General features: G+C 42.1%; 1 protein-coding gene and 1 non-coding gene across 11 annotated transcripts in view; one reads left to right on the top strand and one right to left on the bottom strand.

The window, feature by feature from the left end:
• The window catches only part of TANC1 (tetratricopeptide repeat, ankyrin repeat and coiled-coil containing 1), a 183717-nt gene that overhangs the window by 103136 nt on the left and 65014 nt on the right, over positions 1–15567 (top strand). For 9 of the 10 annotated variants that reach the window (XM_072982655.2, XM_072982627.2, XM_072982661.2 and 6 more), the window contains one exon: positions 12607–12711. In XM_072982655.2, coding sequence (XP_072838756.2) covers positions 12607–12711 — 105 coding nt within the window. Of the gene's footprint in view, positions 1–11799; positions 12303–12606; positions 12712–15567 lie in introns of those variants that run through there. The other variant, XM_072982645.2, reaches the window with a different exon arrangement.
• On the bottom strand, positions 9749–9917 carry LOC140703533 (U1 spliceosomal RNA). Its single transcript, XR_012082878.2, has one exon. It is a non-coding gene; the product is annotated as a U1 spliceosomal RNA (small nuclear RNA).

Genomic DNA, 15567 nt, shown 5'->3' with positions numbered 1-15567 from the left:
CTGACCAGCACAGCTACTGATGAAGTCTTCTGGGAGTTTTAGTCCAAGAACATCTGGGCACCCAAAGTTAAGAGCCATTGCTTTATGCCATTTGTAATGAAAAATATGGACTGCAAATAAAGGCTGTGATTCTGTTTGCAAGGGCAATCTGAGATGTTGCACAACATAATTCCTGATCCTGGGAGACATCTATTAAGGCAGCACTCCAGTTTCCCATTTCTGTGGTGCTTGAGCCAACACAAGACAGCCTTAACCCTTGTCTTAAATTGACAGTTTAGGGCAGGGGGAGAAACACATTTAATTGATGGAGCATTAAAGACATTTGGCCCCTAATGTCTAGAATTGTGCCAGTTGCAGGAACAGGAACCCTGCTGAAATAAAGCTTATATTTTGCTTATTCAAAAATAATACCTCTTGATTTGCTTTCCGCTCTTGAATTTGTTTATACAATTAAAGGTAAATCCAAGGTTGAAATCATTTAAATCTTCCCTAATGAATGCAAGAGTAATTTACTCACCCTGCTTGATTAGCTTGAAGAAACTGAGCGTCTCAGCTGGAAGGAAAGCAGTATGCCAGGAGGGGACAGTGTTCAGTATTCAAGCCCATTCTCTCCTATGTCTTGTTAATATCTTTAACAGTGAGTAGAGATTTGATAGTAGAAGGAAAGCAAATCCCCCTTTCTTTCCTGTGAGCATTGTACAGTAAGAAAAGTGGTGATGGAAATCTGCCATCCTGTAAAATCTTGGGTTTTCACTGTGATAACCAAGTATCAACTTTAAATTGTTCTGACATGCCTTGTCAGCTCCTGATTCCTGCTTTTTTTTTTTCCTGGCAGCACATCTGTGTGTTGGCCCTCTTGATCCTTTAGTTGCTGCCCTGAAACCCAGTCTCTGCAGTGGGCCTGCTTTGGCTTAATTAAATATATAGCCATTCAAGACATCTTGTGCTTTGAAAGCTAACAGTGTAGATCATTTTGTCCCCCCCCCCATTTAACCTTAATTGCTTGTGAAGTTAGTTTGGTTTATTGCATACTCTTTTTGGTGTTTGTATTTAGGAGACAAGTTGTTTAGATAAGGTGAGCAAGCACAGGGAAAATGCCCCCTTTCCTATGCGAATGTCTGATGGGATGAGCAGCAGTGCTCACAGGGTTGAGGTCAGGGAATATGTTTATGCTGTAGAGCAGTGGTCCCCAACCATTTCCAAACTGCGGACCGTTTGGGGAGGCTAGGGGTGTGTGCGTGGGGAGATGGGGCACATTCACAGATGGGTGGAGTCGCATGCGTGGGGGGCAGGAGATCTGTCTCCACGGCCCGGTACTGGGCCGCGGACATGGGGTTGGGGACCCAGCCGTAGAGCATCAGATAGAGTTTGACGCTTGAACTATAGACTGCTAGGTTGGATGCATAACAGGTGATTGGTTTACCATTTTTAAAGTGTTTTAACCAATCCTGCACAATGTGTGCCTCATCTGACCTGAAGTGGGACATCAGGCAAGGTATTACCACATGAGCAATGATGTAAGAGCCCGGGGGCAAGGGGAAGGAAAATTTAATTTAAAAAAAGAGGAAATCCCTTGGTCTACAAGGCCAGAAGTGGAAACATCAGAAAAATCCTCTTATTATAGCCTTTTCTTCTGATGAGTAAAACGCTTTTTTTTTTTTTAAAAAAAAGTCCTTTTAAAATAAAAATATAACAACCAGCTCACGCTGCTGCAAATCACTTAAATCTAAAACTGAGCGGTAGGTTTAAAGATGATAGCATATTTACTTTGTTGTGACTAGATTAATAAATGAGTGGCTATCATGGGATTTGGTAAAAGTAATTTCAAATGTTTGAGATTACAGAACATACACAGGTATTGAAGTATTGGCCCATAAGTACAGTTTGGTGATACATCAGACGTATTGGACAAAATCCTGTTGCTTCACATAATAAATTGGGTGAGTCAAATCCTCTATAACATTGGTCCCCAACCTTGGGCCTCCAGATGCTCTTGGACTACAACTCCCAGAAGCCTTCACCACCACCTTGTCTGGCCAGGATTTCTGGGATTTGAAGTCCAAGAACATCTGGAGGCCCAAGGTTGGGGACCACTGCTCTATAAGTTCCATTAACTCAAATAGGACTACTTTAATTGCAATTTACTGTGCTAAAACAAATTGCATTTAGAGTAGTCCCATTTGAATCAATGGAATGTGTAGAGGATTTGATTCAGCAATTGCCCATTGACTTAGTGGACTAACTCTAGTGTGATTTGCTGTGGTGAGCAACAGGAATTTGGCCATGTTCCTGTACTGTGGTGGAAAAGCAAACTCTCTACAGAAGAGAACCTGACTCTTTGTAAGGTGTCTTGGATTCCTTTATCCTCTATTAAGAAAACTGGCTTAGAAATGTGCTGACAAAATTAAGGAGTAATCTGACACATGAGACAAGTATGGAAGTTTATTTAAATCATGTGAACCTTCCCAATTCTGAAGCCCCAGAAGCCCGTAATGCAGATTTAGAAGAGAGAGCTATAAATCTGTCAGATACTGATTTTTTAAAAAAGCTTGAATTATTCTAATAGTTTCAAGAATATACAGTGGTGCCTCGCTTAACGAGCGACCCGCTGAGCGATGAAATCACTTAACGAGGGGCTCTGGGCCATCGCTGGAGCATTCGCTCAGCGATGGCCCCAATGGCGTTTTTTCGCTTTGCGATATTCGCTAAGTGATTCGCTTAGCGAATATCGCATAACGAAGCGGGGGAGAACAGCTGATTGGCGGTTCCAAAATGGCCGGGGGAGAACAGCTGATTGGCGGTTCCAAAATGGCCGCCGGAAGGTCCGCGCCGCATTTTCGCGCCCTGCCGTCGCTTACCGAGGGCGCGAAAATGGCGGCGCTATGGAGGAACATCGCTTAACAGTGAGTTTTAAAGCCATAGGAACGCATTGAACAAAGTTCAATGCGTTTCTATGGCTTTTTAAATTCTGTTTAGCGATGTTTCGCTATAGCAAAGGTTAATCTGGAATGGATTAACCTCGCTATGCGAGGCACCACTGTAGTATTTTCTTGAATGGAGTAGAGAATTACATATATATATGGCTTCAGTCCATTTTTGTATGGTACTCTGTAGCAAGGCAACTAGTTTTAGTGGTCTCATCTCCCAGGTAAGAGTGGATAGGACTACAGTGGTGCCCCGCTAGATGATTACCTCGCAAAGCGACGAATCCGCATGACGATGAGTTTTTGTGATCGCTAATGCGCTTCACAAAACGGTGTTTCCTATGGGTGTTTTTCGCTGGACAGTGTTTCAGTCTGTGCTTCGCAAGATGGTTTTTTTTCGGGACCGATTTTCGCAAGACGACGATTTTGACACCTGATCCGTGCTTTGCAAAACAGGTGTTTTCGGGACCGATTTTCACAAGAAATCGATTTTAACAGCTGATCTGCACTTTGCAAAATGTTTTTTCTATGGGCGATTTTTGCAAAATGACAACGATTTGTCCCCATTGGAACACATTAAACGGATCCAATGCATTCCAATGGGGAAACACATTTCACAAGATGATGTTTTCGCAAAACAGCGATTTTTCATGTAACGAATTAACATTGTCTTGTGGGGCATCACTGTATAGTCTTTCTATATGCAGTTTTGGTTGCGATACTCCATTTTAGTGGTCCCCAACCTTTTTGACACCAGGGACCGGTTTAGTTGAAGACCATTTTCCCAAGGATTGGTGGGGAGAATACTTGTTATGTAGTAGGGTTGTTGGAGGATAGCTTTGAATCGAGGTCATTGCATGTACAGTGGTACCTCGACTTACGAACTTAATCCGTATTGGAACAGTGTCTGTAACTCAAAATGTCCGTAAGTCGAAGCACCATTTCCCATAGGAATGCATTGAAAACCTATTAATCCGTTCCGGCTTAAGAAAAAAATACCACCCCCCAAAAAATAAAACACTGCAAGCCCCATAGGAATGTGTTGGGGCTGCAAACAAAAAACCACCCAAAAAATAAACAGAGCAAGCCCCAAAGGTGCTGGGGCTGCAAAAAACAAAACAAAACCCAAGAGAGAAAGGGAGCCTCAAAGGCTGGCCGAAGTGAATGGGGCAGGGGCCAGAGACCTGGCTGGGAAGCACTCGCCTGTCCGCCTCCTCTTGCTCCTCCGGAGCTTCCCTCACTCCGGTCAAAAAAATCACCAAAAAAATAAAAAGAGCACAGCAAGCCCAGTCAGAAGGTGCTCCGTTGCTGAAAACTTCAAAAAACAAACATGGAGTCACCTCCGTTGCTGAGGTTTAAGAAGGAAAATAGCTCCAAAAATACAGACACACACACACTCACTCCGACGCAGAGCCACCAAAACCCACTCAGAACAGTTTTTAAAGCAGAAAACAGCAGCTTACCTCCCTGTGCATGCACACACACACACAAACACACACTCCAAAACAGAATGAGGCTTTCCCAAGCTTCCAACAGTGACCACACCCTCTAACAGCTGAAAGAGAAAGAGCTACAGCACAAAGAAGCAGCCTCTTTCACCACCTACAGTTAGAAAGTTGAATTGCCTGTTTCTGTTCATAAGTGGAAGCTCCGTTCGCAAGTCGAAGCAAAAAGTTGCAACCAGCGCTGTTCGTAAGTCGAAATGTTCATAAGTAGGAACGGTCGTAAGTCGAGGTACCACTGTATTGTGCTGGGACAGATGAGTTTTCTTGAGAGGCCTTCTGTGCAGAACTTAATGGGCAGAGGCTATTAGACCTGTGATCCCCTGCAGCTCACACAGAGCTTGTTTTTGCCTACCCATTTCCTCTGTTTTCTCCAGAGGATGTAAATGGCTGCTGGAGTCTTAATTTTCTAGTTTCATGAACTTGAAAATACCTGTCAGTACTTTAATTTCTCGATTAAAGCCGCCAGAAGTCTTCTGAGGACTGTTGTCCATAGTTTCCAAAAATCTCATGCCTAGTCGCTGCAGACTAATCTGGTTTGCTGCAGAGATGGGGTAAGGAAGTGTTTGGTGCTGATTCCACTCCTTCAAACCATAGAGGACAACATTATTTTATCAAATTAATAAATCATACCAGAGGTGGTAGTGTGTACAAGGGTTAATTGTTTACCTGTGGTATGGAGTTTATGAAAAGTTCAGTCAGTACCAACAGTGACCAATGTCACCGTACATTTTATTGAATTAATCGTTCTTTATGTGAAAAAATAAATGGTTATATTTAGACTTGTTGGCAGTTGGTGTAAGGAGGAGGAGAATATGTCTTCTTAATAGGAGCTTTATTGGCTGCTGAGCTGACCTACAGAATAAAAGCTGTTCTGTTTTACACCTTAGGGGTGTCATTTGAGTTCTAGCCCAGATGATTGCTAAAATGAAACCACCATGGCACTTATGATGTTTAATAACCCAAAGACAAGAGTGTAAGAACACTGTGTTCCGTTATAAAATGAATTCAGAGTACAGGAGGATTATGGATTATTTAATTTTAAAATCCTCTTTGGTTAATTCCGGCCTGTCTTTTATGTTTTGTTTTCTGTGTACAGAGAGAGAACTGAACTATGAATATTAAGTATTCAATAACATAATGCTAGAATAGAAAGACTAAAGGGAAAATGAAGCTCATCTTGTCCAACTCCCCAGCACAGACATGATCATAGAGATGAAGTGAGGAAATTTTATATATCCATGAGGGATGAAAAAGAAGGCGGCACCACTGCTTGCCTTTTTCTTAGGTTGGTCATCAGGCTGGATTTTTTAAAAAATAAATCAAGATTGCAAAATAAATAATTGCTTGGTAATGGATCAGTAGATACAATATGTGTTAGGGAGAACCACTCTTCGTTCCCTTTGAGGATGATGGAGCAGAAATGCTGTTTCTCTTCCATCCTGTACATTCCTTGCCTAACCGTAGTCCCAGGATTGAGTGTGTTGAGAGAGTCTGCAGCATGAAAGTGAGTGTAAAGTATGCTCACATGTTTTTTACCGCGATAAACTTGAAGGAAGACAGGCATCAGGACATCCAAATAAAATGCTAACTATCCTGTTTTCCTGAAAATAAGCCCTAGTATGATTTTTTCAGGATACTCATAATAGAAGCCCTACCCCAAAAATAAGCCCCAGTTAAGTGAAACCCTGCCCTCCACCATTGTGCAGCAACCAGAAGAAGAGGACATGACTGTCTTTGAATAAATGTAATTGTTGTACATGAAAAAAAACAAAACATCCAAATAATTATCACCCAGTTAGCCTGACAGCAATTCCTGGAAAAATTCTAGAGCAAATCATTAAACAGACAGTTTGTTATTACTTAGAAAGCAATGCTGCCATCACTAAAAGTCAACATGGGTTGCTCAAAAACAAGTCATGCCAGACTAATCTGACCTCTCTCTCTCTCTCTCTCTCTCTCTCTCTCTCTCTCTCTCTCTCTCTCTCTCTCTGATAGAATTACAGGCTTGATAGATGAAGGGTACGCTGTGGGTGTAGCATATCTTGATTCCAGTAAGGCCTTTGACAAAGTTCCCCATTATATTCTTGCAAGGAAGCTAGTAAAATGTGGGCTAGACAGTGCTGCTGTTCGGTGGATTTGTAATTGGTTGACTGACCGAACCCAAAGGGTGCTCATCCATGGCTTCTCTTCATCCTGGAGAGAGGTAACTAGTGGGGTGCCTCAGGGTTCTGTTCTGGGCCCTGTGCTATTCAACATCTTTATCAATGACTTGGGTGAAGGAATAGAGAGTATACTGATTAAATCTGCAGATGATACCAAATTGGGTGGGGTTGCTAATACCCCAGAGGACAGGATTAAAATTCAAAATGACCTTGACAAATCGGAGTCATAGGCCAAAACTAACAAAGTGAATTTCAACAGGGATAAATGTAAGGTCCTACACCTAGGCAGAAAAAATGAACTGCACAGATATAGGATGGAAGACACCTGTCTAGACAACTGTACCTGTGAAAGGGATCTAGGAGTCTAGGTAGACCACAAACTGAACATGGGTCAGCAGTGTGATGCGACTGCCAAGAAAGCCAATGCAATTCTTGGTTGCATCAATAGGAGTATAGTGTCTAGATCAAGGGAAGTGATAGTACCACTCTATTGTGCTTTGGTCAGACCTCACCTGGAGCATTGTGTCCAGTTCTGGGCACCTCGATTCAAGAAGGATGTTGACAGCCTGGAACATGTCCAGAGGAGGGTCACCAAAATGGTCAAAGGTCTGGAAGCCATGTCCTGTGAGGAGTGGCTTAGGGAGCTCAGAATGTTTAGCCTTACAAAAAGAAGTTTAAGAGGGGACATTATAGCCATGTTTAAATATTTGAAGGGATGTCATGTCGAGGAAGGGACTGGTTTGTTTTCCACGGCTCCAGACACTAGGGACAAGGAGCAATGGTTTCAAACTACAGGAAACAAGATTCTAACTGAATTTCAGGATGAACCTCCTGACAGTCAGAGCTGGTCGGCAGTGGAATAGGCTGCCTCGGAGTGTGGTGGAGTCTCCTCCTTGGGAGGTTTTTAAGCAGAGGCTGGATGGCCATCTGTCGGGAGTGCTTTGATGGAGGTCCTGCATGGCGGGGGGTTGGACTCGATGGCCCCTGTGGTCTCTTCCAACTCTGTGATTCTATGATCCCCTGAAAAGCCCTAATGTGATTTTTGGAGCAAAAATTAATACAGTGGTGTCTCGCAAGACAATTTTGATTCGTTCCGTGAAAATCGTCATCTTATGAAAAAATCGTCTTGCGAGGTTCCCTATGCATCGGTCTTAAAAAAAAAAGTCTTACAAAGCATTGGTCTAAAAAAAAAGTATTGCGAAGCACGGTCATAGAAAAAACGTCGTGTGAGGCACCATAGTGATCGCAAAAACCAATCGTCTGGCGGGTTTTTCGTCCCACAAGGCAATCATCTAGCGAGGCACCAGTGTATAAGACCCTGTCTTATTTTCAGGGAAACATTTGGCAAGATTATCAGTGTGGTGATAATCTTGTGAACTACTTTCAACAAAGTAACTTTGTGACTGCATTCTTAGAGAAAATGCAGTTGAAGACAGTGGAATCTGCTTTTCAGTAAACTTTATAAGATTGCAAAGAATGAGGAGGACTTGCAAAATGGTAATTTAGATGGAGAAATGAGGTTAACTTCTTGTGAACTTCCCTCTTGCTCCTGTGGTTTAAGGAAGTCTGGTACTGGACAGTCAATTGGCTACCATAGCTGTTAATTGCCACCCTGAAAGAGAGTGCAATTCCAACAGAGTTGTCATTGTGTAGCATCCTTTCAAGGGGCATTTATGGTGGGTAGGTATGGAACCTGGGAATACTATGCACCCCATTTTCTTTGGTTGGCAGGTTTCTGGAGTTACTATTTTTGACATTGTTGCTTGTTCCTGTGTCCTAATCTCTATAATATAATTCCTGTGGACTGTAATGGCTTCCACAGATGTCCCTCTTATGTTAGGGTAGCGGTTTGAAACCACTGTGGGAGATTACTCAAGGGATTTGGAATGTATAGTTTCATCAGTGTGATGATCATCTCTTCTCTTTCTGGTTGGTAGGACAACGAATCATAGGATATATACGTACCTTGGGCAGAATTTGTACAGTGGGGTCTCGACTTACGAACGGCTCGACATATGAATGTTTCGACTTACGAACCACTCTCATAGGAATATATGGACTCAACTTATGGACTTAGATTCGAGTTATGAACTCTTTCCCCCCCCCTTTTTTAAAGCTAAGTCATCTTAGGTTAAAAGGAAAAAATAAAAAATCCCCCTCTAGTGGCAGAAAGTGGAATAGCAGCTTCCCATTAGTTTCTATGGACGAAAAGAGCAGATACGGATTAAATGATTTTCAATGCATTCCTATGGGAAATGCAGATTCGACTTAAGAACTTTTCAACCTGAGAACTGCCTTCCAATATGGATTAAGTTTGTAAGTCGAGACCCCACTGTATTCCTCCGGAAAAACTGAATCTGTAGCTTGAGAGTGCGTCTTGATGTAGTCTTGATGTAGTGTTCCGTCTGGATGGCCAAATGGCAACTACATCCTGGAGTGTCCTTCCTAAGCTTAGTCCTGTGCATCATATGCACCTGCTCCTGCAGAAAAAGCAATTGACTATAACCATGAATTCCTTAGTGACTGTTGGGTTGGATTAATGAAATGTTGATTGGATCTGGCTCTGAACAGTATTTAGCAACCAGCAATTCCAAAACATGGAATGAGATTTCTAACCATGACAAATTCTGCAAAGCAACTGTCCAAAGTACTGGATAGTATCTTTTCAAATCCTAAATAGTTTTCAAGCAGTTACTGGTGCCTCGCTAGACGATTGCCTCGCAAAATGAGGAATTCACTAGACAATGACTTTTTTGAGCAATATTGTGCTTCACAAAATAATTGTTCCTATGGGCAATTTTCGCTGGATGATGTTTGGGTCCTTGCCTCGCAAGACAGGTGGTTTTTTTTTACCCTGTTTTGCAAGATGGTTTCCCCCCCAAATTGGAATACATTAATTACATAAGACCTACTTTTTTATCCCCCCCAAAATATGGGGGAGAAAGTGTATGCTGCTGGCTTTCCAGGAAAAACAGTAGCATACACTTTCTCCCCCACTTTTTTAGGATAAAAAAGTAGATCTTATGTAATTAATGTGCTTTAATGGGGGGGGGAAATCTTGCAAAGCATTATCAATAGGGCTATGGCTGCAAATTTAAATGGTAAAGGATAGTGAAAACAGACAGGAACCAAAGGATAAAAAGAGACTGTAGAAAAGAAAAAAACAATTCACAAACATAATGCCCCCATTAACACAAATTATTTAGTTGAGTTCCCCACATTTGGGGAAATCACAGGGGTCAACAGCACACCCAAAGTGCAATGGATGCACCTTTCCCTGGGAAAACCACTTTTATAACATGGTATTTCACCTGCAAGGTATGAGTTAGAAGGGCCCTTGTGTCTTCTACCCCCTTCTTTCCCCTAACCCCCCATGTTATGGTGACCCCCCCCGCTGCACCTCCCACTCAGTACAGGGCTGCACAGCCCCAGTCCTGCCAAGAGGCTAAGAGAGCTCCTCAGTGTTTTAGGGTGCCCTGTGGGACCCCCATCAGGGGCTAGGTGTTCCTCCCACAATCCTAGTGCACAGCCCTGTACTGAGTGGGAGGTGCAGCCGGGGGGTCACCATGACTTGGGGGGGTCAGGGGACAGAAGGGGGTTTGACTCCTTTTACCCTGTTTTTCTCTCCAGGAACAAAGAAAGAGTTTCTTTGTTGCTGGAGAGAGAAAGAGGGAGGAGGCTATCTGAGACCCATTGAATTTCCAAAGGCAGTGCAGGTGAGGGGATTGCTTCTCCCCAAGATGGTATGGGGAACTGTGTTTTGCAAGACAGTGATTTTTTCCCCCAATTGGACCGCATTAAATGGATTTCAGTGCATTCCAATGGGCAACTGGGTTTCACAAGATGATGTTTTCACAAGACAGCGATTTCCATGGAACAAATTAAAATCGTCTTGCGTGGCACCACATTATGTCCTTATCAGTTGATCTGTAATATGTTACTTGCTTAATAAAAATAAAAGGTGTACTCCGGACTTTAGCAACTAAAAAATTTATAGCTGTTTTTTACTGGAAAGTGACATCCTTGTTATTTAGAGAACAAGGGCATATCCTTTGATAGATTGCTGGCATGCCACCAAGTTCTGTCGGTCACCTTTTGAGTGATACCATGGCTTTGTGGTTAAGGTTTTGGTCTGTGGTACCCATAGCTTTAGGGACCTGGTGGCGCTGCAGGTTAAACTGCAGACGCCTCTGTGCTGCAAGGTCAGAAGACCAGCAGTCGTAAGATTGAATTCACGCAACAGAGTGAGTTCCCGTCCCTTGTCCCAGCTCCTGCCAACCTAGCAGTTTGAAAGCAGGTACCACATTGGTGGGAAGGTAACAGCGTTCCATGTCTAGTCATGCTGACCACGTGACCACAGAAACTGTCTATGGACAAATGCTGCCTCTACGGCTTGGAGACGGGGATGAGCACCACGCCCTAGAGTCGAACACAATTGTGCTAAATGTCAAGGGGAAACTTTACCTTTACCTGTGGCTTTAATTATGTTCCTTCTGCCTCTCATTGTTTTCAGCCATCTAGCATTATTGAGGCTAAAGCATTGTCTGAACAACAAACTTTGATTTGTGGAGATTGTATTTCTCACCTGTTTGAATTGAGGCTCAGATCCATGTTGCCGTTTTCTGTGCAACTGCTCATACATAGTTTTTAGTGAACTGCTTCTCATTCTGTTCATGTTCGCTTGTCCCTGGCCATCGCAACATGTTAGAACTAGTAGGAAAGTGCATGCAGTGTTACAACACTGAGACTGTTGGTACCACTTGCAACTTTTAGGAATTGTTGTGGCTGACACTGCTTTCGGCCTTATTTCTCAAATAATTGTCTTGTCCACTGGGAACAGACGGGTTTGTTGCCTGCTTTTGTGTGGCGGATGTAACAGAGTGGGATCATAGGGTAGGTCTGTTAGTTTTCTGGAGGCAGTTCCCTTGCTATTTGAAGCATCTCTCTAAAGAATCCTTAGATGGCAGTATCAGTCTCACTGTGATGCTATTTTAGCGACCAGAGATTCTGTTGTACGTTTAATGTTTCCTGCAATTGTTGCATTCAGTAAAGTATACTCCCATCAATAATTTAAATGCTAAAATATTAAAGTAGTAAATTCATTTTCTTACATTCAGTGAACTTGCATGATGAACTGTTACTCCACCCCCCCAGCCTCAACGGGAAAGAAATGCTTATAAAATACTGAGTATGCTCTGGTTTAATTTTAGCTATCATTAGGCAAAGTTGCTGTGTCCTATTCCCCCCCCCTCCAGATCCCTAGATATTGAGAGCTAGCTGCCAAACAGATCTTTGTCTTTGTCTTCCTGCCCCCTCTTACAATCAGCATTGTGCGTCATTTGCTTAGGGAGAAAATGCTGTACTCTGTAATATAAAGCTGCTGGACCTGGGGTATTTAGAGTGTTAATATTGCAAGCTGTCCAATTTGTAATCCTTGCCTCCCAGCTTCAAAGATTATACTAGTGAAAACAGGGTTATCTTCAAATTGAGGTGGAAAGCAGAGGCTGTGCCTAGAGAGGCCAGTTCCAAAGCTGTGTGAGTTTTGACCATGTCAGAGTCACCCTCTTTACATAGGCTGGAGGCTGTTTCTGGAATATCGCAGCAAGCGAGCTGCTTTTGTTCCACCACAGAGTTTACATTCCAAAAAGTGAGCCTCACTAGAGCTTGCTGTTGCTGCTTTTTCCCCCTGACAACAGACGGCAGGAGTAGAAGTACGAGAGACTTCATTGTCTTTACTATTGCATGGGTGGTGTGTGTGTGTGTGTGTGTGTGTGTGTGTGTGTGTGTGTGTGTGTGTGTGTGTGTGTGTGTGTGTGTGTGTGTGTGTGTGTGTGTGTGTGTGTGTGTGTGTGTGTGTGTGTGTGTGTGTGTGTGTGTGTGTGTGTGTGTGTGTGTGTGTTGTGTGCCTCCCGTATCTCTGGTTTTAGAGTTGTTTGCTTTTTCTTTCTGCATTCTGAGAGGTGTGTTCCATTTGGAAATATAATAAGCAAAGCTGAGATATCTTTCCCATTTCAGGTCCTATCAGGAAGCCCAAGTATGTGGAAAGCCCCCGGATACCAGGAGATGCCGTTGTCATCCCAATGAGGAAAGCGTTGCAGCCGACTGAACACAGCCAGAATGGTAAGCATGTGTGTTTGGTTTGTTTTCATTTTGAGTTAGTGACTGGACTTAAGACTTTGCAGTTGTTGTAAAAAACACTAGGAATTGAGCTCTTTGTGCAGAATGGTTTTGCAGATACAGTATGGGTTTCTACATGCTGCATCTAGCCACCTTGAATGATCCATATACAATCTTTGAGAAAAACTGTGAGAATTCATGGTCACTTCTAGGGTGAGACGCATGTTTGAATTTAGCTTTTGAAGTTGCTTTCTAGTTTTTCAAATGACAGTGTTCTAATGTGCCATGTTAAAAGGATGTGTCTTGCCACTGCAGGGGAAAGCTTTCTAAATTTGACAGCAAAAACAATAGATGACTGTGCTGGCAGGGCTGGTAACAGCCCGACCCTGGAGTTAATTGGTATTCTTGAAAAGTTCCAAGTTCATTAAATTTGACTAGAACATAACAAAGTGCAGTTTCAGTGAATGTCAGCGTGAACTGACAATTAAGATGCTCTGTAAGTATTTGTACAATAATGAGGATTCCATATTCGCTGTGATGTTTTAGATTTACAACCTAATTGACATGAATAGAATCAACCTATAACATCAAGCTAAATTAGATATTTGTTTTTCCTGTGCTTTGAATTTAAGAGTAGAGTCTTCCAGATCTCTGACTCTTGGAGATAAAGCCTCCAGGGAAGCCAAAAACTTATTCCTGGCTCCTGTTCTCAGTTTTTGTACAAGTCTTGTTTGTGGGACAGTCTGTGGCTCTGCTTTTCCGACGTTCATGTTAATCTAAATTGTGTTTCCTGAGTTTCCTGTCTGTAGTTTCATTTTTCATTTCTCTAGAAACTGACTTGCAAAGCTACATAAGCAATTAAATTTGAAAGCAAATGTTATATCTATTGCAGCTTTCAAGCTGAAAGCACTGGGCAGTTCTAGTATATTTGTCATCTTGTGGATTTATTTTTTATTTTTTTGGCCCTGATTTTTAGTGATTTTGATCAGTCACAGATGCTCAGGCCATTCTGGCAGACAAATAGCTTGATTCTTTTGTTGCTGCTTCAAAAAGCAAGGGAAGTAAGATTTGTGGTTCATAATTGCATGGAGATGCTTTGTTCTCTCATCACCTCGCATGCTCCCACTGATTAGTAACTCTCCCTTTGGCAAAGTGGATCTAGGTTTTTTAGAGCCGGAGAGGTTACTAAAGAGCATCATATAAACCCTGAGGGACTGATGATCACTGTTTGCTAGTTTAGGTGGCTTAAGTCTCCATCCTCTTACTCCCATATGGCAGTGGATTTCACTGCCACTTGGCCACTGGCCTCCATACAGTGTATAGTTTAATGAGTAAAGGCAAAGGAAGAAAAGCTGTAACATTTTAAGATCCTTTTTTTTCAACTAAAAGAGACATATAATTGGTGAAGAAGAAAGAAAATTCCAGTGATGTTGCTTATGTAAAAGCATTTTTGTTTGATTCTGAACATGTATTCAGATTGTTAGTCTGTAATTGTGAAGAATAAAATTCTCCTCAAGAGTAGTGTGCTAATTCAAACTTTTCATGCTATTTTTTTAAGCTTGGTAGACATTTGTATGAATGATGTGGCATCTAGCAGACAAGTAAGAAGGTCATGTCTCATTGCTTTGTGGTTCATATTTCAAGGGTGTGCTAAGAGCAAGTCCACACTAGTCCTCTTTAGATGTCCATTCATTGCATAGGTTGCATCTTCTGCCCTGTCATTCTGCTACCCAGGGCTGGGGTATTCTCTGAAAAGAGGACTTTGCTATATGCACATTATGGTTTTCTCTATAAGGAGGAAAATGCATGCATGTTACAAATGTTATTTTTTGCCCTTAAACATGCGGGCAGCATGAGATTTATTGGGAGCAAGGCTAGCAATGCTTGCTGGCTTTCTTCACACTTTCAGTGCAAAAAGTTGAATTTTTGTGGGTGCAGAGTGTTAAAATAATTAAAGTGTCGAAAAAGCAGCCCCGAGAAAAGTACATTATGCTTTAAAAAAATGAGGCTTGAACAGCAGTTTACCATAGTCACTGCAAAGCAGTTAGCCAGCTCTCCAGTTGAGCAAGGTCACTGTACTATAGCAATCTTGAAGTTAAATGTATTATGAATGATAACAAAGCATAAACAAAAAAATTGAAAATTGAAAATATATTGAATGTATTTATGTTGCAGTGTGTTACCAGGACCGGATATGATATTTGCAGATCCTATAACTTCCATACACTGTAGCTATAGTACTCTGGCATTAACAGTATCTTGGTGGAACAGATTCTGTATATTGCAGGCCTTTATTTCTCTAGGCTTTGCAAAATTTTAGTCATAACACAAATGCGAGTTTCTGAGTTACAAGCTCTTACAGAAGGTGGAGAGACAATAGAAATTCATATTATACAATTTGTGTTGATGCACCAGGCCCCTGAACCGCCAGGCCAAGCAGAAGAGATTGTTAACAAATTATGGGCAGGTGTGGAAATCTGAAAGAAATATAATATAAATACAAGGAGGGACACAACATAATCATTCAACTCATCAGTTCAGCAGAGTAACACACTGCCATATACACAACCATGTACACAACCATGTTGCAGTGCAGCAGCAGACTTCATTTCCAGCAGCTGGCAACACAATCATCATGGATAGAGATGGGGGTACAGTGGTGCCTCGCTTAACAGGCGCTCCGTTTAGCGACAAAATCGCTTAGTGATGACTTTTTTGCACTTTGTTTAGCGATGGTCCCTATGGGTGATTTTCACTTAGTGATGGTTGGGACCATGCTTCGCATAGCAATTAAATTTTGGGTCTCCTGTTTTGCTTAGCCATGGTTTAAACAGCCTCATGTTTGCTGTTTTTTAAATG

The sequence above is a fragment of the Pogona vitticeps genome, chromosome 1, assembly GCF_051106095.1.
Source record: "Pogona vitticeps strain Pit_001003342236 chromosome 1, PviZW2.1, whole genome shotgun sequence".
NCBI classification, from domain to species: Eukaryota; Metazoa; Chordata; class Lepidosauria; order Squamata; family Agamidae; genus Pogona; species Pogona vitticeps.
Note: the sequence above shows the minus strand (reverse complement) of the source record. Positions and strands in the feature narration are given on the sequence as shown.